The sequence below is a fragment of the Didymella exigua genome, assembly GCF_010094145.1.
Source record: "Didymella exigua CBS 183.55 unplaced genomic scaffold M421scaffold_48, whole genome shotgun sequence".
NCBI classification, from domain to species: domain Eukaryota; kingdom Fungi; phylum Ascomycota; class Dothideomycetes; order Pleosporales; family Didymellaceae; genus Didymella; species Didymella exigua.
Window position 1 is genome coordinate 123226 of NW_022984822.1, and position 25239 is coordinate 148464.

General features: G+C 53.8%; 9 protein-coding genes and 2 non-coding genes across 11 annotated transcripts; 8 read left to right on the plus strand and 3 right to left on the minus strand.

Moving 5' to 3' along the window:
- Nucleotides 1–2: 2 nt before the first annotated feature.
- M421DRAFT_9537 (Pkinase-domain-containing protein) lies at nucleotides 3–5045 on the plus strand (the record flags this gene model as incomplete). Its single annotated transcript, XM_033598304.1, has 1 exon — nucleotides 3–5045. The coding sequence occupies one exon, from the start codon at nucleotides 3–5 to the stop codon at nucleotides 5043–5045; it is 5043 nt and encodes a 1680-aa protein (XP_033443841.1).
- A 978-nt stretch (nucleotides 5046–6023) lies between these two features.
- M421DRAFT_425646 (uncharacterized protein) lies at nucleotides 6024–7793 on the plus strand. Its single transcript, XM_033594145.1, has one exon. It carries the CDS (start codon nucleotides 6267–6269, stop codon nucleotides 7665–7667), a length of 1401 nt encoding a protein of 466 aa, XP_033443842.1. The 5' UTR covers nucleotides 6024–6266; the 3' UTR covers nucleotides 7668–7793.
- A 263-nt stretch (nucleotides 7794–8056) lies between these two features.
- Nucleotides 8057–9838, minus strand: M421DRAFT_74926 (ubiquitin carboxyl-terminal hydrolase 2; the record flags this gene model as incomplete). Its single annotated transcript, XM_033597087.1, has 6 exons — nucleotides 8057–8416; nucleotides 8454–8879; nucleotides 8933–9264; nucleotides 9313–9402; nucleotides 9453–9680; nucleotides 9727–9838. 6 exons carry the CDS (start codon nucleotides 9836–9838, stop codon nucleotides 8057–8059), a joined length of 1548 nt encoding a protein of 515 aa, XP_033443843.1.
- Nucleotides 9839–10238: 400 nt separating this feature from the next.
- On the plus strand, nucleotides 10239–10335 carry M421DRAFT_t122. Its single transcript has one exon. It is a non-coding gene; the product is annotated as a tRNA-Ser (tRNA).
- Nucleotides 10336–11331: 996 nt separating this feature from the next.
- M421DRAFT_425648 (uncharacterized protein) lies at nucleotides 11332–12734 on the plus strand. Its single transcript, XM_033594146.1, has 2 exons — nucleotides 11332–11743; nucleotides 11791–12734. Exons 1-2 carry the CDS (start codon nucleotides 11563–11565, stop codon nucleotides 12276–12278), a joined length of 669 nt encoding a protein of 222 aa, XP_033443844.1. The 5' UTR covers nucleotides 11332–11562; the 3' UTR covers nucleotides 12279–12734.
- Nucleotides 12735–13374: 640 nt separating this feature from the next.
- On the plus strand, nucleotides 13375–15489 carry M421DRAFT_425649 (acetylcholinesterase precursor). The gene is made up of 3 exons (XM_033594147.1): nucleotides 13375–13543; nucleotides 13593–13983; nucleotides 14038–15489. The coding sequence occupies exons 1-3, from the start codon at nucleotides 13430–13432 to the stop codon at nucleotides 15201–15203; spliced, it is 1671 nt and encodes a 556-aa protein (XP_033443845.1). The 5' UTR covers nucleotides 13375–13429; the 3' UTR covers nucleotides 15204–15489.
- A 290-nt stretch (nucleotides 15490–15779) lies between these two features.
- M421DRAFT_425650 (uncharacterized protein) lies at nucleotides 15780–16403 on the plus strand. Its single transcript, XM_033594148.1, has 2 exons — nucleotides 15780–15939; nucleotides 16069–16403. Exons 1-2 carry the CDS (start codon nucleotides 15792–15794, stop codon nucleotides 16266–16268), a joined length of 348 nt encoding a protein of 115 aa, XP_033443846.1. The 5' UTR covers nucleotides 15780–15791; the 3' UTR covers nucleotides 16269–16403.
- Nucleotides 16404–18938: 2535 nt separating this feature from the next.
- M421DRAFT_309559 (TPR-like protein) lies at nucleotides 18939–22683 on the minus strand. Its single transcript, XM_033589192.1, has 2 exons — nucleotides 22273–22683; nucleotides 18939–22163 (listed from the first exon to the last, which is right to left on the minus strand). Exons 1-2 carry the CDS (start codon nucleotides 22513–22515, stop codon nucleotides 18981–18983), a joined length of 3426 nt encoding a protein of 1141 aa, XP_033443847.1. The 5' UTR covers nucleotides 22516–22683; the 3' UTR covers nucleotides 18939–18980.
- Nucleotides 22684–22840: 157 nt separating this feature from the next.
- M421DRAFT_96011 (uncharacterized protein) lies at nucleotides 22841–23750 on the plus strand (the record flags this gene model as incomplete). Its single annotated transcript, XM_033598359.1, has 2 exons — nucleotides 22841–23157; nucleotides 23204–23750. The coding sequence occupies 2 exons, from the start codon at nucleotides 22841–22843 to the stop codon at nucleotides 23748–23750; spliced, it is 864 nt and encodes a 287-aa protein (XP_033443848.1).
- M421DRAFT_425653 (uncharacterized protein) lies at nucleotides 23627–24534 on the minus strand. Its single transcript, XM_033594149.1, has 2 exons — nucleotides 24381–24534; nucleotides 23627–24332 (listed from the first exon to the last, which is right to left on the minus strand). Exons 1-2 carry the CDS (start codon nucleotides 24451–24453, stop codon nucleotides 23881–23883), a joined length of 525 nt encoding a protein of 174 aa, XP_033443849.1. The 5' UTR covers nucleotides 24454–24534; the 3' UTR covers nucleotides 23627–23880.
- Nucleotides 24535–24895: 361 nt separating this feature from the next.
- Nucleotides 24896–24980, plus strand: M421DRAFT_t123. The gene has a single exon. It is a non-coding gene; the product is annotated as a tRNA-Val (tRNA).
- The last annotated feature ends 259 nt before the right edge of the window (nucleotides 24981–25239 follow it).

The following is a 25239-nucleotide window of genomic DNA, read 5'->3' on the forward strand; positions in this document are numbered from 1 at the left end:
CCATGTACCAGCTCCCCCCTCCGCCTCGCCAGCCTGCGTCGGCGCCCGCCCAGCACATGGGCCTGCCGCCGCCGCCGCCGCGGCCCTCGACGGGCATGAACATTCCCCCTCCTCCCCACAGTGGCTACGGCGGCGGCGGCGGCTGGGGCGCTCCTCCACAGCAGCGTCCGCAGCAGCAGCAGCAGTACCCGCAGCCCGGCTACAACCCGAGCCTGTACCAGGGCTACCAGCAGCACCTGCCCCCGCCCCCCGGCCCGCCGCCGCTCCAGCAGCAGGTCGAGGCGCCGCTCACCTCGGCCACATACATACCGGACGGCGAGTCGTTTGGGCCCGGCGTGGGCATCCCGGCCCTGCAGTCGCACTCGGCGCGCCAGTACTCGGAGCCGACCTTCTACCGCGAGGACGGCTTCCCTCCCAATGCTGACATGTCAGGCACGAGCTTCCTCAATCTCCACGACAGCGTCCAGAGCATCCAGTATGGCTCCAGCATGCCCCTCGGCTTTCCGCCCCCTCAGAACCACCGCAGCCACCCTGCCTACGACCAGTCCGCCACCATGCAGAGCCACAGCGGCGCCTATCACCGCCCAGACGGCCCCGTGTCGCCGCCCATGGCCGAGCCGCAGTGGCCCGCCGAGACTGTGCAGCGCTGGCTGGCCGACCATGGCTTTTCAAAGGACTGGCAGGAGACGTTCAGGACACTGGGTCTGGAAGGTTCGAGGTTCCTCGACATTGGGCGGGGACACGGCTCCAAGGGCAACGTCGCCATGATGCACCAGGTCATCTTCCCGCAGCTCGCCAAGCAAACGACAGCAAGCGGCACGGGCTGGGACCAGAACAGGGAAAGAGACGAGGGCCGCAAGCTGCGCAGACTCGTGCGTCAGATTGTTGAAACCGGAAGCTCCGCGCCCGTGCGGGCTCCTCAGCGCACTGAAACAGGCACGACGGTGCCGAGTGCGGGCACCGACGGTGGTGTCGAGCATTCGCCTTTCATGCCACCCACCTTTCCGGGCTTTGGCTCGACACCCACCACAGCTGGAAACGGCGAGGAAAGCCCGGGCAGATACATGCTTCTGCACTCGCCATCAGCTGCTGGCCCCCCGCGACGAATCTCGACGCAGCAAAGGAACTTTACGGTGCCGACCATTGGGCCACCACCGGATTACTCCGACGGCCGGAGCGCTTTCTCCAAGGAAGTGCTTCGCGACCTAGAACCGAACACGAAACGACACAGCCCAAACGTCTCTGGTGACTTTGGGCCTTCAGCGTTTGAGTCACACCGCCAGGCGAGCCCACAGCACAGCCCGGCGCTGTCGTCTGCGCGACTCGCATCAAACGGAGGCCAGCTCAGTGCAGGAATTGCCGCCAACGGGCAACGTTACTATCAACACCAACATGCTCGTGGCAACAGCTCAGAGTCGAATCTGTCCACATTCGCAAACACCGGGTCAGGGCCGCCAACAGGACGCTCCTTGGTTGAAAACCGATCCGACAGCCGCAATGAGAACAAGAGGAATGCACATGAAGGCCCTCGTCCGGGGACTGGATTCTCGCGATACGACAATGCGGAACCACTGAGTGCCAAGGATCACCACAAGGGGTTCTTTGGGAAGATCATGGGCAGGGACAGGAAGAAGCAAGATAGCCACCCATCTCCAGATGACATCAGCCTAGACTCTCCGACAAGTCCAGCAAGCCACAGACACCACACAAGTGGTTCGTTCTTTGGCAAGTCCGGTATGAACTCCAGCGACACTTCGCTGAATGAGCGTCCTCCGTCACGACGATCTGCGCAGACAGATGCAGAGAGCCGTCTGTCTGGCCGAACGCGCAATTCAATGCGGGATGAGCGCAGATATGCTTTTGTCACACCAGATGGCTGGAACTACCGTTTGATCGACATCACCAATGCAGACAGCCCTACAGTTATACGCCGCATGTGTTGCGAAGAGCTGAGCTCTGGTCTCAGTCAAATGCCCGGAGTCGAGCTGTTCATGACGACACCAGGACAGTACGAACACGAAGACGCTCTCACCGACAGCAACCTCATGAAGGCTCGCTCACAGTTTGGTAACAAATTCGGTGAGCTGAAAATCTTTGTCCGGATACCGCAAGAGGGTACAAGCGCAGCTTCCGCAGGTCTCGGTGTCTCGGTCTCGCAATCGAATGGTCTGGACGCCAGCTCTCAGGCTGGGTCCCCTGGTGGCCTGAAGTCGGGAGAATCGACTCTTGTACCTGCTCAGGCTGCAGCACTGCGCAAGTTGACCGAGAAGGAAGATCCAGACTCGGATCCCAGCGCAAGCCGACTGAACGTTGGCGGAAGGCCGACTGAGCCGTCATGGGCAGCCGGCGATGATGCTTCTGAGCAAGAGCGCCGCAGAATGCTCGAACTGGCTGCCGAAGAGCATCGCAAGGAGACCAAGCGCAAGCAGGAAGAGTACCTCAAGGGCCGCATGGCACGATTGAAGGGCAACAGTCCCGATCCCATGTCTTCGTCTGGCGACAGTCTTGGATTTAGAAGTGCTGGCGTTATTGACTTTGACGAGCCGCGCAACTCTCCCTATGAAGAGATTAAGAAACCTTTCGAGGCTCCAAAAGCCACAAAGGAAATCGTGCCAAAGCGAGCGCCACCGCCCGTACCAGCTGACACAACAACACTTCTCAAGGCTAACTCGCTATCAAGAAGCAAAACTCGTCCGCCATCGTGGCCAGAGGGTGACGATGTATCGTCCAAGCGAAAGTCAGGTGACTCTGAATCTGCCAAACGCAAGGCAATTCCGCAAGGTCCAAGTGGTCTTTCAAACATCGCAGCTGCCATCATTGGAGCAGGTATTGCTGGTGGATCTGTTGGAGCAGCCAACAAAGCACTTCCTAAGCCCCCACCAAAGGGGGAGATGCACGACTCTTCACCTGAGAGCATCCGTCCTTCTCAGCAAGTCCTGAGGGACCGCGGATTTGGAGGCGTGGCTGGATCTGGCAGGAGCAGTCCAGGTGGGTCTCCCCGCAGCCCCGGTGATTTCACCATGAGCAAAGGCAACATTCCGTTCAAGATTCCTGACTATGTCGAAGCATTACAAGACGAAGTGGCTTTTGATAAGCCTAGTCTCACGCTGGCAATGCCTACACCACCTCGCCCGGCCGAGGACAAGGAGCAGCGGCCATGCTCGCCGGACTTTAGCCCCACATTTGCTCGCGCGCCTAACAATGCGCTCACGCGAGAGTCATCTAGAGTGTCCATCTATGGACCAACACACGACTTCGAGGAAGCGCGTGTGTCCTTCCACAACACCACATCGAACCTTGATTCCGCCAATTCTGACGACGATGATTCCGACGATGGTCTGTTTGCTGCACCACTGGCTGGTCGTAGCCCTCCAGCACCAGCAAGGACTGTGTCAATTGCCAGGAACACCAGCGGCCATCGCGCACAACGCCCCAATCTGAAGCTCAAGACATCACGTTCGAAGAACTCGCTCGCTCAGGTGGCGGAACAGCAGGAACAAGCCCCAGCGGATGACCGACAATCGCTCAGCAGCGAAAAGATTCCTGAATCGGCTACATCGGCAGCGTACACCGACTCTCCACGCGACGAGCCCGACTTCAACCGTCGCGATTCATTCGCCAGCAATGTGTGGGCCAACCGTCCACCTGCCGAAGCCCTCGTGGACCACCTTGACGAGCTCTTCCCGAACGTCAACCTCGATCAGCCGATGCTCGAAGAAGATGAGACGGACTCATCGGACCCACCTACCGATTCTTCAAATGCGTCAAATGCCAGCACTGGAACCTTGACACCAATGTCCTCGCTCGATACGCCTGCTGCGCCTGCGAATCAAACCTTGAGTCGAGGGCAGACTGGCCTGCAGTCTATCGCCCAACGGAACATGCGGAAGTCTGGTGTCGGTCTTGGGCGCACGAAGTCTATTCGTGAGGTCGTCAAGTCACAGTACAACCCTCATAGAGGGCCAATGCCAGGCCAGCCTGTACCTACAGGTCCCTCTCGAGTCGCAACACTCCGCAATGGGGGCGACATTGTAAGAAGGAAGTCGACTAAGATGTTCCACGCAAGGATCGAGCAAGTGAAGCCGTCAAGAGGATCCCGACTTATACAGCTGGAGACAATCCCACAGGACACACTTCCCCAGATGCAACGGCAGCCAACATTCAAATGGATGAAGGGTCAACTGATTGGCAAGGGAACATTTGGTCGTGTATACCTCGGTATGAACATCACCACCGGTGAGCTTATCGCAGTCAAGCAAGTCGAAGTCAACGCGAAAGCAGCCGGATCAGACAAGGACAAGATCAAGGAGCTAGTCAAGAGTCTCGATCAGGAAATCGACACAATGCAGCATCTCGACCACCCTAACATTGTCCAGTATCTCGGATGCGAGCGCAAGGAGTACAGCATCTCCATCTTCCTCGAATACATTTCCGGTGGCTCGGTTGGCTCCTGCATCCGCAAGCACGGTAAATTCGAAGAATCCGTCGTCAGCTCACTCACCCGACAAACCTTGCTCGGCCTCTCCTACCTGCACCGCGAAGGCATTCTGCACCGCGACCTCAAAGCCGACAACATTCTGCTCGACCTCGACGGCACGTGCAAAATCTCCGACTTCGGCATCTCCAAGAAGAGCGACAACATCTACGGCAACGACGTCACAAACTCCATGCAGGGCTCCGTCTTCTGGATGGCGCCCGAAGTCATCCGGTCCCAGGGGCAGGGGTACAGCGCCAAAGTCGACATCTGGTCTCTCGGTTGCGTCGTGCTGGAGATGTTCGCCGGCAAGCGCCCGTGGAGCCGCGAGGAGGCCATTGGCGCCATCTACAAACTGGGGTCTTTGAACCAGGCACCGCCCATTCCTGATGATGTCAGCAAGAACATCAGCATCGAGGGCTTGTCCTTCATGTACGATTGCTTTACGATTGATCCGACGGAACGGCCGACTGCAGAGACGCTCTTGAGGGCGCCATTCTGCTTCAGCGATCCGAATTACAATTTCTTAGACACAGCGCTGTATGCCAAGATTCGGGGCGCTTTCCAGTAGACTGCGGCAAATTTCTTCTTGTCTTTCGTTTCTACGTGTGTATTTCAATAAGATTATATACCCCTCTTTTTGTACCTTCCTTCAGGCCATTCACTGGGTCGAAATCTTTGTTTCTTCAAGTAGCGTAGACGGGACCGATGTTGCCAATGCCAGTTCTGTTGCCACCAAGATACGCTTGAGTGCGTCGATCGTCGTGACGTGAGACAAATACCACACAGCTCGTTCTCATCTCGTCCCGCATCATCTCAACTTCACACTCGTCATCAATAATCATCCTGTTCTATCACGAAAGCAATCAGACTAACAACGCACGCGGCAGTAGATTGTCGAGATCGCCGTCAAGGCTCAGGTTTAGGCCGAAACCACGTACGCCTCCATCGACTTAGCGTACAAGAATACTCACGAGCCTTGCCTCCTGCGCAGGTTCACATGCGACTTGTATGCTCTGACAAGATGTCCAGAGTCCCTTAAGGATGATGGAAGCGTATCGCGCCTGGTTTGATTGATATGGTGCAGTTCTGCATCGCGAAGAGCAGGCCAAGCGGTAATGCGGACGATGTGTGTGTATGATAACAGCTGAAGGTTATGTAGAGCTTGAGGATTATGGGAAAGAGTCCGTGAGGCACACGACAGTCTGAAGGTTTTCAAGAATTCGGCTACTCATCTAGGGATGCTCGCAACAAGGGCTGGATGAAGGGCACCAGGTTGATGCATTGGAGGACCTGGACGAGAGAGGAGCCCGCTGTCCCACCACACGTTAGCAAAGCTTTCGCGCACGCGTCGCAAGTCAGCATCGAAGCAAGGTCTACTCGCGACATACTTAATCTGGGGAACGGTGCAGAAATATCAAGACAGTGGTCGCCTGAAGTCAGGCCGAACGCGCTCGCGACCATGTCTCAATGTAGTTAGAAACTCTCTAGTGTATACAAAAGCGTCGAGTAATGTATCATTAGCATCCACGGATCTCACTCCACCACTGCACGATCAACGAATTGAAAACGGAGAATGCTTTCTGCATCCACCCGGTTGATGGGATTCAGACACAATTGCGCGATAACGTCTGTTAGGCTAGAAATGGCGCCGACGTTTGAACATGCACCGCGACGTGCGGGTTCCGAAGACCCCGACTTCCCACGTTTTGCAATATGTATATGAAGCCGCAGCCCCTCAGCTGAATTCCAACACCCCTCCTCTTCGGATCTCTCCTGGCCGTCAACCAACATGGCCGAGTCCGCTCCCCGGCCCAGCATCTTGACGCCAGCGACAACACCTACCACCCCCGCGCAGAAAGCACCACACATCCAGTACCAAGCGACGACGCTCCGCAACTGGCACCGCAAAATAAACTGGCTCAATACCACCCTCGTCGTCCTCATCCCGCTGCTCGGCCTCGGCCTCGCAGCCCGCACGCCCCTCACCCGCCCAACCCTTCTCTGGAGCATCGCATACTACTTCTGCACCGCCTTCGGCATCACCGGCGGCTACCACCGTCTGTGGTCGCACAGATGCTACTCGGCGCGGATCCCGCTACGCCTGTTCCTCGCCTTTGCCGGCGCGGGCGCAATCCAAGGCAGCATCCGCTGGTGGAGCGCAAACCACCGCGCCCACCACCGGTGGACAGACACGCTCAAAGACCCCTACAGCGTTATGCGCGGGCTGCTCTTCAGCCACCTCGGCTGGATGGTGCTGAGCAGCGACCCCAAGGTCAAGGGGCGAACGGACGTGTCGGACCTCGACGCCGACTGGGTGGTGGCGTGGCAGCACCGGCACTACGGGAAGTGTCTTGTCGTGGCCGCGTGGCTGTTCCCCAGTCTAGTCGCCGGCCTGGGCTGGGGTGATTGGTGGGGCGGGCTGGTGTACGCGGGCATCGTGCGCGCGTGTTTCGTGCAGCAGGCGACGTTCTGCGTAAACAGTCTCGCGCACTGGATTGGGGAGCAGCCGTTTGACGACCGCCGATCGCCGCGCGACCACGTGCTCACCGCGCTGGTCACCATGGGCGAGGGCTATCATAATTTCCACCACGAGTTCCCTAGCGATTACCGCAATGCGATCATCTGGTACCAGTATGATCCGACCAAGTGGCTTATTTTCGCGTTCAGCTACATCAGCATACCCGGGCTGATGGGCCCGATGGCGTACGATCTCAAGACCTTCCGGGAGAACGAGATTGAGAAGGGGAGGCTGCAGCAGCAGCAGAAGGCGCTGGATAAAAAACGGGCGAAGCTGGACTGGGGCATGCCTCTGGCGCAGCTGCCTGTCGTGGGCTGGGACGATTTCAAGGCGAGGTGTGCAGAGGGCGCAAGACTGGTGGCGATTGCTGGAGTCATCCACGATGTGCAGACCTTCATTGTTGATCATCCAGGCGGCAAGGCGTTGATTGCTGGCGCGATTGGAAAGGATGCTACGGCACTCTTCAACGGAGGTGTGTATGAGCACAGCAATGCGGCGCACAACTTGCTTTCGACGATGCGGGTAGGCATTCTGAGAGGCGGACAGGAAGTTGAGATCTGGAAAACTGAGCGGAGCAGACTGGAGAAGGACACCAAGGGTGCTGCAGTAGTGAGAGCCGGCGAGCAGATTACCCGAGTTGGTGACCCAATCGCTGCAGCTGTTGCTGCGTAGACGATTTATGAAATGAGACTTCATTCAGTGATGCAGTAACTCGCTATCGCAATGACTACTGCTGTGATGACATTGCTAGCTCGTCAATGAATGAAGAAGACAGCGTGGACTGGACAGGCGTCCAGAGTTCAGTGGCGACCGTACCGTATAGTGTGCTCCTCTGAATGTGTATTGAGTTTCAAAGCACCCTACTGCTCTGCGGCAGTGACAATAAGGGTATGTCTGTGGTCGAATGCGACACCAAACTCCAGCGCCAGTAATGCAAAAGCGCTCAATGCTCTCAGCCGCTCCTGACAACAATCCATCCGACCTTTTACGAACCAAACACAGAATGCCTCTTGCTTTACTTCATGGGGGATTGAAACACTGACAAAGCAAGTGCAGGTTGCTCATACATCTAACTGGTTGATCATATAAGTCACGATGTATGCCTCGGCGTTCAGCACCTCAGCTTCGTTTGCAAGGACAACTTTGCTGTCGTCAAATGCAAACCAATCGTTGCCCTCTCTCGAGTAGCTGACATAATGTCCCGAGTCGATCTTGCCCTTGTGCACGATGACCGACGAAAGCTCGTATGTAAGGCTGTTGGCCGGCGTGTTCACGTTGTAGTTCGTGTTCGGTATGCCCGATGCTTTCGCCGCTTTAGCTTGTTCTTTCTGCAAGGTCGTGTATGGGTAGAGTTCGAGCTTCATGGGGAAGTTGACTTTCGTCTCGATCTTCGAAGATTGCGCTTTCGAGTGCTCAAATCGCTGGAAGCTGTTAGTGTCTTTGATCAATGACCCTGACGATTAAGTCTACCTTTAAATGAATCGACAGGACAGGTGGCAGCCGCTTGATGCTCAGTTGCTTGATGGCATTTTGCGGGCTGTCGCAATTCCTGCATGTGTATTGCGCTGAGTCTAGCTTTTCCTTCGCAGTGAATCGGTCGAGGCATTCTCTCAGATCTAGCCCAGCTTCATCCGCTTTGTCAGCGCTCTTCCGCTTCTTCTGATTCCGAACGTCCAGGCTGAGGTCCATGTACGGATCGAGGGCAGTCGTTGTGTTGTGACACTTCTCACACGTGACAGTGCTTTGGAGCTTGCCATAAAAGGTCTTGTGGACGACGCAACCGCAGTCTTCAGAGTCTGCCGAGCCGCCATTCGTCAGGTGTAGGGTGTTCAGGAAGAATTGCATGTACTCGTGAGCATCCTGCTGTTGATACCCAGCGAGTGCCTAGGTATGGTCGTCAGCTCTGCCGAGTCGCAATGTGTTGTCTGTCCACATACCTCCCCTGCCAGCCAGCTGCCCATGAGCATGCTGACCGCGCCATAGCCCTCGGTCTTCTCCGCTGAGTGAAACTCGACGATCATCTCATCCAGGGCGCAGCTCACGCAAGACTCCCTTTCGCAGTCGACGGTTTTGTGTCCTTCTGCAAGGAAGAAGTTCCGTATGAAGGGGTTGTGTACAATCGTTTGTAATATGACGCTCATGAAGCAGGTCTGGCCCATGTTGTACAGTCCTCGTAGGCCAGTCGCTCTGCACGGTAGGAAGGTGGAGTTGGTAACGATAAGCTTTTCGTCGTCTGCGGTCAGCATATCTTCGTGCTTTCGTTTCTTGCCTATATATTATCAGCGGGATGGCCATAGAAACACATGTGCTCCCTGACCTTTCAGCAGCCGTCGAGTCTCCAGCTCGGGGTCGTAGATGAAGTCCATGCAATTCCCACAGTACACATATCCTTCGCGCGACTCAACCGCTATGTATTGTCAGCCCAGACATGTAGATCTGGTTCCGGGTACAACCCACAGAAGCAATGGCTCTTAGCATCAAAGTGCTGATCTCGTTGCTCGTCTGTCATGATGTTGGGGCATTGCAGGCAGAGGTAGAGCGGTCGGAGGGACACGACAGGCTCACCTGCCTCGTCGACGTATGTCTGCGCGATGACACTCGGTTTATCATGTATGAGCTGGAGGATCGATCGGTAGGATTTGAGGGTCTGATTGCGCGCATTCTCGAACATCTCGCCCATGTGTTCTGTGTAAGGTCAGCTGAGTTTCTTAGCCGGATCGGAAACACATACCACAGCCATACACGATATGTGCCTTCTGACTGCTAGGCACAATATTGCCTTTCGCATTCTTGATCACCTTCGCCGCAGCCAGCGCCGCCTTAGAGCCTGCCGTTGCGTCCATGGTGCGAGTTGAGGATGCGAGTTAGTGTGTTTATGTGTGTTCACATGGTGAAGTTCATGTGTGCGACCCTGGAGAAGTTGACCCGAGCGCTACCAAACGTCGAGGTTGCGCTCCTCGTTCACGCTCACGCGGCGACAGCTGTGGGGGAGAGCGGACCAGTCGGACCTGCATGAAGACAATGATCTGCGCCCCACTCGGCTCGACGTGCAGGGTTCGCGACAGATTGACCATGCCCATCCTTCACAATCTGGTTGGCAAGCAGAACATCTTTTGAATTTGCTATCATTAGTTGGCCGATGATTGGCTTGTGAAGGAGTGACAATGGCAGCTGTCAGAGTTGTACTACATACACCTACAATATAAACGATTTATTTTCCTTCTTCTTCACAACAATACAAATGACAACGTGCCAGAGTGGTTAATGGGTATGACTCGAACTTCTCTGCAATAGATATCATATGCCTTCGGGCGCGCAGGTTCGAATCCTGCCGTTGTCGTATTTTTAGATCTTTTTGCACATAGAGCAATCTTTCCAACGCATTTCTGCTCTTAAGCAAACACTTACATCAACTCCAGTCTCGAATATCGGCATGCTATGACTAATAGAGTCTTTGGTTGCTCTGCCCGTGATAGTATGGTTTCACTATTAGGTGTCTACATTCTTACACAAATGCAATTCGCACTGCGCAGGGGCGGGTACCAAGTTCTGTTTCAGGGACTTGAATAGAATCCCCACCTAGAGTGGTCAAATTAGCTACCAAGGCTTTTGGGGCTGCTTTTCCTGCACCTTTATGCTGACGTAGATCTTAGAAAATGACATGCATAGCAATGGGACATCAGACCTAGACAGGTGCTCGAGATCAGATACTCGGCACCTCCTACCTGGATTTCGTCTATCGTGTCTGGCTCGATAACCCCGACTTGGATTTCAAGAGGCACTTGTCTGGCCCACGACTATTGCGACTGGCTCAGATGTTCCAGACCGAATTGCCAAAATCACACATCTTGGATCAGCCTACTGCATTTAGCCATATTCCTCCAACTCAGAGTCTGGACACCAGTCATCTGTAACTCAATTCCTGTGTGGCTCAATACCGCATACTTGAATTCTTGATACAGGATATCTTGGATCAGCCTGTTCATGTGCCTCCAACTTAGATCCTTGGAACCATTCACCTAACTTTCGACTGCCACGCTTGGCTAGACGGCTTTAGCCCGGATTCTACATCACTTAATATGTCTAGTTATAGGGCATTCTACAGAGCTTCTATAACCTCCTATGCACCTATTTTAAGTAGCAATCAAGTAGCTTGTAATTATTAAGCATTACCTAGAGGCCTTTACGCACGAGAAGCCGCACGTAGTCACTAACGCAAAGCGCAACATAGCGTGTCGAGAAGATGGATTCGAATGGATTCGAATGGATTCAGATGTAGGTATTTGTACAAGGAAAGACCAAGCTCAGCCATCTCACAATACTACTCCACACCCACCGGTGACCGACCTCAGAAGTCCGTTTTCCTCTTAATACCTACAGCAGCAGCCCCACAACCACCGGTGGCCGACCTCAGAAGTCCGTGTTCCCCACTTTCCTCTTAGTACCTACAGTAGCAGCCACAAGGAGGGGTAGCTGCGGGTATATCCACTCGGTCGAAACTGTTGCGTTCGCCACAGCCTGCACTCACACCTCGTTCGTTTCTAACTTTCGAACGAACATAGCCAAGATGTCTTACCCTGTCACTGAGATTGCATACATACCTATCAAAGATGGAATCGACCTAGAATCTGGCGAGGGCAAGGGTATCTGGGATGCCACTTTGAAGACAATCGCGAGCCAGAAGGGTTTTAAGCGCCTCTCATGGGGCAAGCAGATCGAGACTCCACGCATCGCACAAATGGCCATTGGTAAGTCTTGCCTGGAGACAATGACCTCGTTGCTCACCCGTTGTCAGATTGGGAGACTCTTGATGCACACAAGGCCTTCGTTGCCTCAGAGCCGTACGGACCTTTCCTGGACGAGCTGGCACCAATCCTGGAAGGCACACCGCATCTCTTCCACGTCAAGCTACCTGTCCCTACTCAGGAGTCAGAAACGGCACCGTTCGATGCCCCAATGACCGAATGCATCAGCCTCTATTTCGATCCTTCCATTGACGGGGCCAGCTATGACAAGAGCTTCGCCTCCTTCGTCGCCGAAGCTGGCAAAGTCCAGGGCTCTGAAGCGACGGGTTTGATTGGTGGGTGGGGCGTTGAGATGCACAAGGTCGATAGTGACGGAGATGAGAAGAAGTTCTTCGGTACTTTTATTGGGTGGCCGAGTGTTGAGAGCCATATGGAGTTCAGGAAGAAGGAAGATTTCTCCAGCGTTGTTGCGCACCTGCGAAAGGGTGTTGAGAAAGTCAAGATGCATCACGTTGCCTTCAAGAGGTTTGAGGCGTAAGCGTACCAGTCGCGATGCCATCGCCCAAGGGTCTAGAGAGTCGCATTCGAGCGAGGTCGTGTTGTAATCTCGTCTTCAATGCGAGCCCTCGTGGTAATTTCTCCAGCAAATCGCCCTTTCCAGCCTTGATTGACTGTTTATTCTGCCGAATGGTCTTCGCAGCCTGCTGATAAACCAATGTAGAGTGCAAATTGGGCATCCGCGGCGCACGGCTCCTCGCTTGGAAGTGATCGGCGACTTTGAAGTTCTAAGTGACAGCCGTAACAGACTTCCGAGCCGGGGTGGAACCGAAGGCAGGGATCTTTCGCAAATTCTTCCTAGCACAATGCGCTCGAGCATTAAGCTAGATCTGTTGCGAAAGATTAAAGAGATGAGACGGACTGAGACTCAAGGCCGATCGTCTCAGTCATCAAGTGGGAGGAGACACCTGTCAGCCTGCAGCAGTTTTATTCAAAGGCCAAATGTAAGAAGTCCAGCTGACGAGGTCAATCATATCGCCGTATTGGGAACGGTGATGTAGGACAAATGCACCACATGCACACGCGACTTGCGGCTCGATGTTTCCCCGCGTCTTCCAGAACCTCGGCGTGGGGATGCTTGCATAAGATCAATCCTGGCAAGAACGAATTCGCGCGCCCACCTCGCCAATTCTGGTGTGTCCACCGGTGACACCAGACCACTTTGTGCCAAATCAATACTCTGGAACGCCAACGCGTATCTTAGTGTATCTTACAGCCTCACCACAGCCACCCTGCGACCAGAGCAGCCGCCGCGGTCCGCGCCTGATGAATCTGAGGCTTACTACATCGCCGAGACTTCCGTAATGTGACCGTCGTGACGTACGCATGGACGTCCTGCATTTGTTGGTGTGCGCGGGGAACTACCAGCACATTACACTTGCGGTGTAGACTAGGAAATGGCCTTGTGAAATGATGGTCTAAAGCGGCCGCCGGCGCCTTTCATGGCGCTGAGCTGACGGGTAAACGCAATTAGTGGGACCGTATCTGAGAGCGGGCCCGTACCTGGTGGTTGGGATACCTTGCTCGTCCGTGGGGATTGCGTGCCATGAACGTCAGGATCTGTAGTGAATAAAAAGCTGAGACCCGCCTGGTTGTGATTTCGGAACTCGGTCTTGCCAATTTGTCGACAACATGCTAAAGCTTCTCGGCACAGCAGCCCTGCTCGGCGCAGCACTCGCGCAGAATTCGTCGTCTCTTCCGACAGTGGATCTTGGATATGAGATTCACCAGGCATCAACCTTCAATGTAGGTCCTAATACACCTGTAACGTAAGAAAGTACGCTCATATGCATAGCAAACCGGTGGTTTCTACAATTTCTCCAACATCAGATATGCGGCACCACCGGTCGGCCAATTGAGGTTCGCTCCTCCACAGGCGCCGGCCGAGAACAGATCCTCGGTCAACACTGGCACACTCAACAGGATATGCCCTCAAGCCGGCCCAGCATGGTCCGCGCAGGCCACAACGTTCCTGACTAGCCTTATCCTTGGTGTCCAGTACAACACGAGCAATGCCTACGTGCCGCCAGGTGCGAATGCAAGCAGCCTGGTCCCAGCTGCGGACCCGCAAGAGTCTGAAGACTGTCTGTTCCTGGACGTCTTCGTTCCTGAAGATGTTCTGGCCAAAGCAGGGAAGGGCTATGGTGCTCCTGTTCTTGTATGGATTTACGGAGGTGGCTATACCGGTATGTCATTTTCTTTCGAGTGTCAATTTGGAACAAACATCTAATTGCTCCTAGGTGGAAGCAAGAACTACAACCCTGCTGGTCTCATCGCTGCTTCTGGCAACTCTACGAATGGCGACGTCATCTATGTGTCTATGAACTATCGTCTGGGTGCGTTCGGATGGCAAGCTGGTCCTTCGTTCCAAGCGGAGGGTGGGACAGCCAATCTCGGCCTGTACGACCAGCGCTTCGCCCTCGAATGGGTACAGAAGTACATCCATCTGTTTGGAGGTGACAAGAACCGCGTCACAGTTTTTGGTGAATCAGCTGGTGGAGGTAGCATCATGCACCAGATCACAGCGTATGGAGGCCTCAAGGGAAATGCCCCGTTCCAGCAAGCGATTCCGCAGAGTCCTGGGTGGCAGCCAGTGCAGTCCAACGTCCAGCTTGAGGATACCTACCGCAAGTTCCTGAACCTCACCAACGTCACATCGCTCGCCGAACTTCGTGCTCTGCCATACGAGACCATTCGCCGCGCCAATGTACAACAGATCGCGTACGACACTGCTTGGGGTCAGTACGCGTACGGTCCGAGTGTCGATGGCAATTTCGTCCCGCAGCAGCCCGGACAGCTACTCGCCCAGGGTCGCTTCGACAAGGACGTCAAAGTGATGGTTGGTCACAACTCAAATGAGGGACCTCTGTTCACAGCCCCTTCGATCCAGTCTGATGCTGCACTCCGCAAGCAGCTCAACACTGCCTACCCGCACATGCCCAACTCCTCCGTCGACTACCTCACCAACGTTCTGTACCCCCCAGTCTTCGACGGCTCGCTCCCTTACAAGACTCAGTACGCGCGCGCTGTCCTGATCATCAGCGAAGGCGTCTTTACCTGCAATACTTACTACCTCTCCAAGGCCTACAACAATGAGACATACTCGTACCTCTTCGCCGTCCCGCCCGCATTTCACGGCTTCGACATTGCATATACCTACTTCACCGGCGGGGCTGCCAGCCTTCTGCCTACCGGTGTGACGAACCGCACCGTTGCGCTTGCGCTCCAGGAGTTCATCACGAGCTTCGCTGAGAAGGGCGTGCCTGAGGCTCCAGGCATCCCTAAATTTGACATGTACGGCGAGAACGCGAGTGTGCTGAGGCTCAACATCACCGGTATCGACGAGATTCGCGACTCGAACGCGAACAAACGCTGTGACTGGTGGCAGTTGGCCTTGGTATCGTAGACTATCGCGTTCCGCAGATGGCAAACAATAGTAACGCTGGGTACATGATCATAGACGCCTAATGTAATAATGTGCATACGAAATTGTGTCGCTTCGAATGGAAACACTGCATGCGAGGACATGACTGAAGAAGCTTCGAAGCTACAGGAGTCTCGTACATCAAGGTAGTTCAGTGAACCGTGCAGGAGCTCCCCATCATCAGAACGAGGCTGCAATCACCAGGTCCCTTCTCACGGTATTGCCCGACATCGAAGACGACCTCAACACATGGCTTCTCGCATGTGCAGAAATTCGAAGGCTCGATGTCGCGATCCAGACCCAATATTTTGGTCCAATTTGACGTCGAAGCTGTCTCGATTAGGTTAGGTGAGGAGGAGTTATGCAGCCAATGCGGGTAATGCATCATGGTGACGTAGTGAGCTTGCCAGCCACAAGCTCTCGAAACGCGTGAGCTAGAGCTCCCTTAAAGACTTCCAGCCGCACTTTGCAAGACCTCATCAACCCACACATTCAACTGCAATTGACACCGACTCCGTCAACCTCTCATCTTCCATCACCAAACAACTAACACACACACCACATATCACTATGTTCCGCTCTCAGATCGCTCGCCAGGCCCGCCTGTTCTCCACCACTCCCATCGCTCGCAAGAGCCCCGTCGAGACCATTAAGGACGCCGCCAAGGCTGTGGACAGGACAATTTCTAACGCCGCCGTCAAGGGCATCGAGAAGGGTGGTAAGTAGTCGCGTACCCAATGGTACTCGGGCATGACCTGATGCAATTGCTCGATGCCACGACATCAAGCATCGCACCCGTCGCCCGCGCACCAACTGCCATCAAGACCAATGCTAACAGCCACCATAGAGGAGGTCGCCGAGGCTGTCAAGGAGGCCACCCCCAGCACCACATCCGAGGCAAAGGAACAGGCCAACGAGGCTCTCGGTCAGGTCAAGGGCAAGGCCGCCGAACTCCAGGGTGAGGCCAGCAAGAAGGCCGGCCAGGCCCAGGGCGAGGCCAGCAAGAAGGCAGGTCAGGTCCAGGGCGAGATCAATAAGAAGATGTAAGGGGCTTGCATGAATGAAAGAGGAGGAACAAAGTTAATGAGCGACCTTTGATACCTTGGGATCCATCGCGGATCATGCGTGGCCCTTGTACGACTAGTTATTGCTGCTACGAATTTCACACATTTTCTTACTGAACCCATGCCCGAAACTACAACGTGGTGCGGACGTCCCAGCCGTCATAAAATGGTGCATTGTACCACAGTCCTGTTCGAGGCTAAGTGACCGCCGTCTATTACATGACTGGTTGGCACCAGGGATACGCTCAATTCACACAGCATCTGTCGCCACATCTTCATGGCATTCTGAGAGCGACCAGTCTCCTCTACCAAAACCCCGGAGGCATCCAACGTGGAGAAATACGCCACTTGTAACCTAAATATACATTTGGAGACTACAACTCTTCTGAGGCTTTTGTAGGTATCGGCGATAGATGCGGTAAGCTGCATACCCAACCAGCAAGCCAATGTGAGCCGACAATCTGTTGAAAAAGTCAAAAGCAAAGTTATGCCAGTGCGCCCTAAGCTGCGCCGGCATTCGGTCTAGCACAGAGCCAGGATCGCCGAGTATCAATTTCCAGTCAAGTTGCCTGGGAAGGATGTCGACGTGTAGCATACCGGTGGCGCAAAAGTCCACGGTATGGAAGCCAAGCTTAGTATACAGCCTTGCAATTGGCTACTGAGGTCGTTCATAACACCGTAAATGTGGTGCATGGTGCTCAGTGTGTTGAGTGTTGAATATGTCGAGACAAGTAGGAGGGAATCTCGAAACCCGCCGAAAGGCTTGACAAGGTGGCTGCGCTGGGAGCCAATGCCTTTAGGGAGGTGCACGTGGATTGAGTCCAGTAGCACCTCCTCTTGGTTGACTGCAGCGTCCCACAGGTCGTCCATCTCGGCATTTGTTGAAGGCCATGACGAGGAGTTGTCGCTGAAGACTGGCAGGCTAAGTCAAGGTGCAGCGGAAACATGTGCTGTGATGTCCCGCCGAAGCTGCGCAATTGCTGTGTGATCTGGCGACAATGCAGGCAGAACATTGCCGACAAGATGGAGGATATCAGGTGAGCTCAAGTCCTTGTTGAACAGCTCTCTGTCTGTCAAAGGAAGGTGTAATCAGATCTCACGCAAGGTCTCAAGTACGGCGGTGGAAGTAAGCGTGGTGATAGTGTTATCGTGGCGATGGGGTCTTGAGAGGTACAGCGAGGTATTGAGAGCGTAGGGATGAAGGCGCCCTCCGCATGTGTGTGATGAGAAAGAGAAGGAGCGATCGAAGTTTGAACGTCGTAACGGCGCCTTTCGTCCGGTACAAGTAAGAGAAGTGGAAGCGCGTAGGTGAGGCGTGACTGCTTATAATCGGCAGGCGAGATGTCGCGCTAAGGTAAGGTGTGACGGCTTACAGTAAACGGCAGGTGCGTTCTGTGTAGTAGACCCACTATCATGCAACAGTGATCGAACCTTTCATATCGTATATGAAGTCTTCAAGAATCTCAGAGGACTCCAGTCATCGCGCATACTGCCAGTCAAATGTCGAAGTAACCTCAAAGGCCAACACATCCGGATGCGCACCCGTACGTCGGTGACACTGGTACGAAGTATGTGGATGGAGCACGCTCGCCATACTCCCTCGGGCCAACATAACAACCCTTAGGAAGAAACCCTACCAAGTCACACGGGAGCGCTCTTTAGTAGCGTGTATGGTACGTGATTGACCAGCCGCCTTGCAACGACCGAACGACCGAAAACAGTAATGATTCACTAGTGGGTACTGGATTGCTACGTACGATAGCACCGCTAACAACGTCACTCGCACCCTCCCCCGATGCTCATGCTATGCCTTTATCCGGTGCTTACGCTACGCCTTCCTCCGATGCTCATGTTGTGTTGTCCCCTGATGCTCACGTCAAACCGGTGGGACATTGCAGACGAACTTTTGGACTGCACATTGGACCAAGATGAGCTGGTTGCAGCTGGTGCGTACATGAGAACGCTGCCTCTCACAGACGATGACTTATTCTAACGTCGTATAAGCAGCACTAAAATTACCGCTGCAGTTGCGAGAACGTTGTCCCAGCTTCCTCTTCCTCGCACGGGACTGGTGGAGCGAACATGAAGGTGTTGGCCGGGAGTTGTAGTTCCCAAAAGTACTTTTGGATTGTGTTGCTATAGCAATGGTAGCAAGCACAGCATTGTTGTCTTGTAGGTTGCAGAACGCTACTCTTTGGAAGTTTTCTGGAAATGTTGGTAGTATGCTGTTTTATGACGTGTATGCGCCAACTAACGTCAAGATTGACTAAGGAAGGCGGAGAAGCGAATATGTTGTAAAGTGGTAGTTGGCGTATGGGCCTCCCTGCATAGATTTCCTGCTTTTCTTTTACTAAAACGTTAGTCGCGGCTTTCGGTGACACGTAGTGACAGGCACGTGTGCTGCAGGTCTCTTATCAGCCCAGCCGCGCAGCTTCAGTGATATAACGGTGTCGAAGATGAAGCGACCTCGCATGATCGTCAAAGTGAGCTGATAGTGAGGCTAGATTCCTCATCACATTGATCGACATGTCAATTCGAGTCATATTGTGTGACATTTGCCTGCATATTATACGTGCGTTATAGTTGGACCAACTTTTGCTTTTCGTCGTGAGATTCCTTGCATCTACTAAGATAGCATGCAAGCGCTGAGGGGTATCGACACCAATATTCGCAGAGCTCTTACAATCCTTGAGCCTTATGCGATTTGCATGCACTCGATCATTCCAGACCATCCTTCCTTCCTCCATGGTGCAAGCACAATGGCTCTCTGTGCGTCACTCGCATCACCAGTAGCAGCCATTGCACCAGCAAGACCAACAGCGCCAAGCGTGCCATTCGGTGGCGCATTCCTCCTCGCATTCTCCTTGGCAAGCGTACTGGCGAACAAATCGCCACCAGCAGCATCGGCCAGTTCGGACCAGCCCATGTGCTTCCAAGGCGTGAGCATCACGCTTCGACGGGCTTCATCGAGTTCCTGCTCCTCGCCACCGAGACTGATAGAGATGGCCTCTACCACCTTTTCAATGCGTACGAGTTGCTCATCGCTGAGGTCCTTGTTAGTGCGTAGGCGGTCGAGGTCGTCCTTGATAACCTCCATGGTCTCGAGGTCGTCGTTCAGAACGGTCATTGCGCCAATAAGGGTCAGAATACCCACGTGTGATTCATACTTCTCTGATGCCGCGAACAGTTGTTCGCGCGCAACTTGTCTCTCGTTCTCACCACCCTTCGCCCATAGCACCTCAGCCAGAAGGCAGATGATGTCGGGATGGGAGCCAGTGGCCTCAAGAGATGTGCGGAAATATGGCAACGCAGCATCGAGTGCACCGTTGAAGTAGTGTGCGAGACCAGCTGTGAGACGAGCAGATAGACGAATTTTGTCAAGTTGCTCAGCGGACAGGATGGAATGGCTAGCATCACCTTCGAGCTCGCCGAGAAGATCCAAAGCAGTCTCAGCCTCTTCTATGGCAGGCTCGTTAGCACCCAGTGCCAGTTGATTACGTGCAAGGTCGGTCTTCGCTTGTACTATACGCGCAAGCGCAGATGTAGCCTCCGACCTCTCATACTCCTGCTCGGCAGCCTCAGACACAGTCTGAAGAGCCGACACAGACGCATCGTAATTGCCGACTCGTTCCAAAAACAGCGCTGCAAGATGCTTGTGCGACAGGTCATATGGCGCTTGACGGTTCAGTTGTTGAAGAGCGAACAGAGGCTGGATCAAGTCGACGACTGCGCTCGACGAAGAGGGTGATGAAACGATGTGATCAAAGGCGGAGACAGCGTACTGCCGCTTGGTTAGGAGCAATGATGAGTCAGACAACTCGAACGCATGCGTGAAGTGAGCGAAGGCGTCGCTCTCCTTGCCACTCAGCAACGCGACCAAGCCCACGCCGACCCAAGCCAAGGCATAGTCAGGGTCTTGCGCCTGTGCGCGACCAAACGCTGTATCAGCTAGCTGCAAATCGTTCTGCAGCAGGTAGAGTGTGCCAAGATTTGTCCAGACGCGGACATTGCGATCGTCAAGATGCAGCGACCGGACGAAGGCATGTTGAGCGACCTTGGGGCTGAGCGTGGTAGTGATCACCCCAAGGGAGTTCCAGAACTCAGAGTTGCCAGCCTCAAGCTCAATGGCACGCTTGAAGCACTTCATTGCTGCTCGCAAGAAAGTCGTGAGATTCTGTCCATCATCCTCTTCTTGTTCCAAGCAGACATGGGCGCGGTACTCAGCCCAGCCAAGGTTGTACCATGCTACGGCTTGTGCGTGAATGTCATGTTCGCAACTGGCAATTGCGCGCTTTTGGGCGAGGATTGAAGCTTTCAGCACCCTTGACAAGATCGACGCTTCGCTTGACGAGATATTTGCAAGATCGTTCTTGCCAATTCCGTCGAGGTCCTTGTGTGCATCCAAGTTCACTCCGACATCTGACTTACTCTGCAGTAAGCGCTCGACCTCTGCGGTAGGAAACTTCTCGAGCTTTTCCTGTACCCAGCTGAACAGACTGCAGGCGTCTCCGACGGCCTTCCAGAGGTTGAATGCATCAGGCTTGTATTCTGCGACTGTGTTCGCGACTTCGATGACTCGGATGGCGCTGCCAATCGCCTCGCCATAGAAGCCGGTCTCTATACAATGCCATCCCTTCTCCACTAGAGTTTGTATGAGGGCAAGGGATACTCCGAATTCCTGGGACCGCTGAGCCAACACGGTTTCGTAGCCCTGAAGCGCTTCGTCGAATTCGCTTAGCTCGCGATTAACGTTCGCAAGCATGTACTTTGTGAACCAGCTCTCATCTTCCGTCTGCTTGAAAGCTATACCATCAGTGGGATTCTCGGCGTAGTTGAAAGCGCGTTGTGCAGAGTTGTAGCGTCCAGAGTTGTGATAGCTTTCGCCGAGCCCAACATAGGAGTAGTAGTCATCCGGACTGATACGCAGAGCTGATAAGAAGGATATAATACTTTGCTGGTATTCCTGCTTGTTCATCTGAACAACACCCAGCGCCGAGAATGGCCAGCTGACGCCCCTTTTCTTTGATCCAGGTGTTGACTTGGCCTTGCCTGAGTCGACGACTCTCTGCGAGACGGCTTCGACGATGTCCCACTCGCCTTGATTGGCGAAAAGGCGTGCTAACCGCTCAGCTGCGACGATCTCAGAGGGTGAAAGCTCAAAGGCCTTCTGGAAACATTGCCTGGCTCGTCTGCGGTCTTTATTGTACTCTTCGTAGAATATGCCAAGCAGAGTATAGGCAGGAGCAAGGTTCGGGTTCGCCTTGATGGCAGCAAGGAGCTGAGCGTAAGCTCCCTGACGATCTTTGCGGGCAGCCTTAGAAGAGTCAAGTTCCCATATGCACACAGCTATCCGATACAATGTCTGTGCCCTTAGCTCTCGGCCTCGCGGCTTGGATGCGTCCATCTGAGGGTGGTCTAGGTAGCCCCTGAGCTTGTCGAGTCCGGTTTGATAATCGCCTGCAAGTGCCAGGCACCATGCTGCTTCTGCACCAATGCGACCATTGTCGGGATCCAGCTTGAGGGCTTGCTCCAGGAACTCTGCGGCTTCCTTGTAGTCCTCGTCCTCCTCAAGAATCAGGCCAAGGCCGATCAACGCAGCTGTGAACCTCGGTTTGCGCTTCAGGATCTCTTGGAATATCTGCTTAGCTTCCAAGTGATTCCTCGGCGCCTGGTAGTACACAAGTGCTGTCGCAAGAGTACTACTCAATGCATCGCGCGTGCGTTCGAACGAAAGGTCCGTCTTCTTGGCTTCTGCTGTTGCGAGTTTCAAGCCTTTCCTTGTACACTCAACTGCACTTTCATATTCTTCTAAAGAAAGGTAGAAGTCACTTAGAAGGACATGTGCGAGTAGCGATTTTCTAGCCTCGAGGATTCCTTCCTGGTTGATGGTCAGCAAAGATTGCTCAACAAACTTTACGCTTTTGCTATGGCGTCTCCAGGATGCGGCATTCAACATTGGAAGAAGAAGACAATGAGAATAAGCTTACTGTCATCAAAGCCAGACAATCATCTTGTGATACAGGTATATCGACACTGAGGGATACCCCGCCTTCGCTGAGATCTGGCGCATCCCCCTTCTCTTGTGCTAGCGGATACTTCGATATGCCGCTGCTAAGATAGCCTGTAATGACTTTTGCAAGCCCGTCGGTCGGGAAGAGCTCGACATATTGCCGTAATGTGCCAATGTCGAGATCCAAATGGTCGTGCGCACTGTCCGCATGTGACGCCATGACTGCTGAAGTTTTCGAACCCAATTCTTCCCGAATACTGAACTCCGAATGATGCAAGGACGCAGAAAAGCGAGCTTCTGATGTTGCTGACTAAAAGGAACGACGGCAGGGCGGATGGTTGATGTTGCTGCGCGTGGAGAGGGCGAAGTGATGTTTGCGTTTCCATAGGGCTGTCGCGCTACGGTAGCGTCCCTGCGTCATTACCTGCTCTCCGATGTTCGACGCGCCCCACCTCGCTTTCACCCACTACTAAATGGCATATACATAATACCTATTCCGTCGTATCGACGGCCCTGAAACAATACAAACACTCGTCCACATCGTCATGTCTACTAAGGCTGCGCTCAAGGCCGCGAAGGCGGCGATCGATTCAAAGAATTGGGAGGAAGCTGTCGAGCAGGCCAACGCTGTGCTTGAGAAGGACCCCAACAACTATTTCGCGAAGCTGTTCTTAGGGCGCGCCAATGACGGGCTGAGTAAATACGACGATGCTGCGAAAGCATACAATGACGCGACAAAGATCAAGCCGGAGGATCCACAAGCTTGGCTTGGGCTGAGAGGCATGTACGAGGTGCTAGGCGGGCGAAATGTCGAAGAGAACACCAAGGTTGGCCTGAATTTGGCAGGGATATATGCGAATCTGTAGGTGCATGAGTAGAAGCTTAAGATACTGTACTAACACCACCAGCGACGATGCGCACCGCAGCCAGTCGGCCGTCGACAAGCTCGTAGACCATGCCCGCAAGCACGGCACAAAAACGCAATACGCACGCGCACTAGCCACTCAACTGCCCTCATCACCTATATACTCATACCTCGAAGGGCGCCTGCCTCAGCCCTCGGCGACGCTGACGCGCATTGCCGAGATCCACGAAACCCAAGAGACCGCCACGATCAAGAAGCTGATTGACGAGCGGCGCTTGCGCCTCGGCGCAACCCTTGAGACCACCACAAGCACCGTAAAGAATGAGGTCTACAGTGCCAGCCCGCTGGAAGGGATATATGAAGAAATCATCAACTGGACGAACGATGACGAGCTGCGGAGAGAATACGAGGAGAAGCTGTTGGAGCGCGTGTATGACACACTGCTTGTGCTCCCTGCAGGCGCGAAGGAGGAAAAGAGGCAGAAGGTTCTGAAGCTAGCGCACGATATGGTGGTCATCAAGCACCCGTACCATCTTGCATGGCAGATTGAACTGGAGTGGCGGTCAGGGTTGGACGTAGAAGCCTATTAGCACGAGGTCCACGGTCTTGAGAGGTGCCTCCTTTGAATTCTCATATTCACAGCATTATCAATCAAACAATGTCAGACAAACTCCAAACTCCGTCTATGCAGCTCGTCCCTCCCCATGCATCCATCTAGACTCATGCTTTTGCCGCCCCAATAGCCCTCCTCTTCTCTTCGGCAGTGAACAGACTCTCCCCTTGCTTCAGCGCATGGATAAGCATAGGGATACTGTTCGCCTTGAAGTCCTGGGCTGAGCGCACTTTGTCCAGATCGTCCGCCAGCTCCGTGGTGATCTTGCGGATGTAGATGGCGTCAAAATCTTCATCTACTTTACTCTGCATAATGGCAGCAGCTGGTGCTTGGATGGGTGCGGGAGGAGTGGAAGGTCGGCGCATTGAGACATCTTCTATTGATGTGGTGGCTTTGGACTTCTGCTTTTTCGATGTCTTGGCGAGTGCTGAGGCTGGCTCTGGTGTTGATTGGTCGGACTCCTCTTCGCTGGATGGGCTTTTCCTGATCTTCTTCTGTTCTACTTCGCTTTCGCTAGACGAGTCTGAGGACGACTCCGAGGACGACTCCGAGGATGAGACTTCACATAGTCAGCACATTGCGCGCAAATGTCTGGAGTCGTGCGCACCCTCCGTTCTCGACTTTCTCTTTTTCGACCTCCCCTTCTTCTCGACAGCTCGCGATACTCTTTGTACTGCCATTTTGGTTGTTGTTAGATGAGGCAGAAAAAGTTCTAGATTTTGGACGAGTGAATTGATAGGCACCTTATCGGCACGTGCACGCTAGCGTCCTCGATACTGTTCTCTCGTCGTGCAAAAGACCGAATCCAAGTTTGAAGAATCGGGCATTATTGGCGATAATTCGCACAAGACCTGTGAGTGAATAGGGCTTCTCGAGACTGCAATCGGGTGTGTTGTTGTAGCCAGCTTTGACAATGACGTAAAAGTCTGCCCTGGAGGTTTTATGCTTTGTGCTCATCGCCTCAGCACGGAGTACCCGGATTTGGAGACTGCTTCGAGGTTGCTGGATGCTACCGGTCGTGTTCTGCCACTGGGTCCATTTAACCCTCGGGATCACGCTACATCAGATTATATCTACATTATAAACATTTCAATTTTATAAAATATTATAACAACAATAAACGGTTCGATGGTGTAGTTGGTTATCACGTCAGTCTAACAATCTGTTGGTTCACTGAAGGTCTCCAGTTCAAGTCTGGGTCGAATCATTTTGCACTTCGAGAATCGACGGCCGCAAGGCGGTGAGGGGCTATTTTTTGCGCCACTAGCCCCTCTCTCACGATCCACAGACGCTCTCAAATTGTAAGAGACTAGATACAAGCTTTCAGTCTTCGCTCAGTCGGTCTCGATGAAGACATGCAATGCTTGCACTACGCAATTTTTTGCCCCATAATTCCCAGCAATGATGCTTGTAGCCATGAGGATTCTCCAAACGACGATTCCAACTGGCACCGACAGTTCGACTCC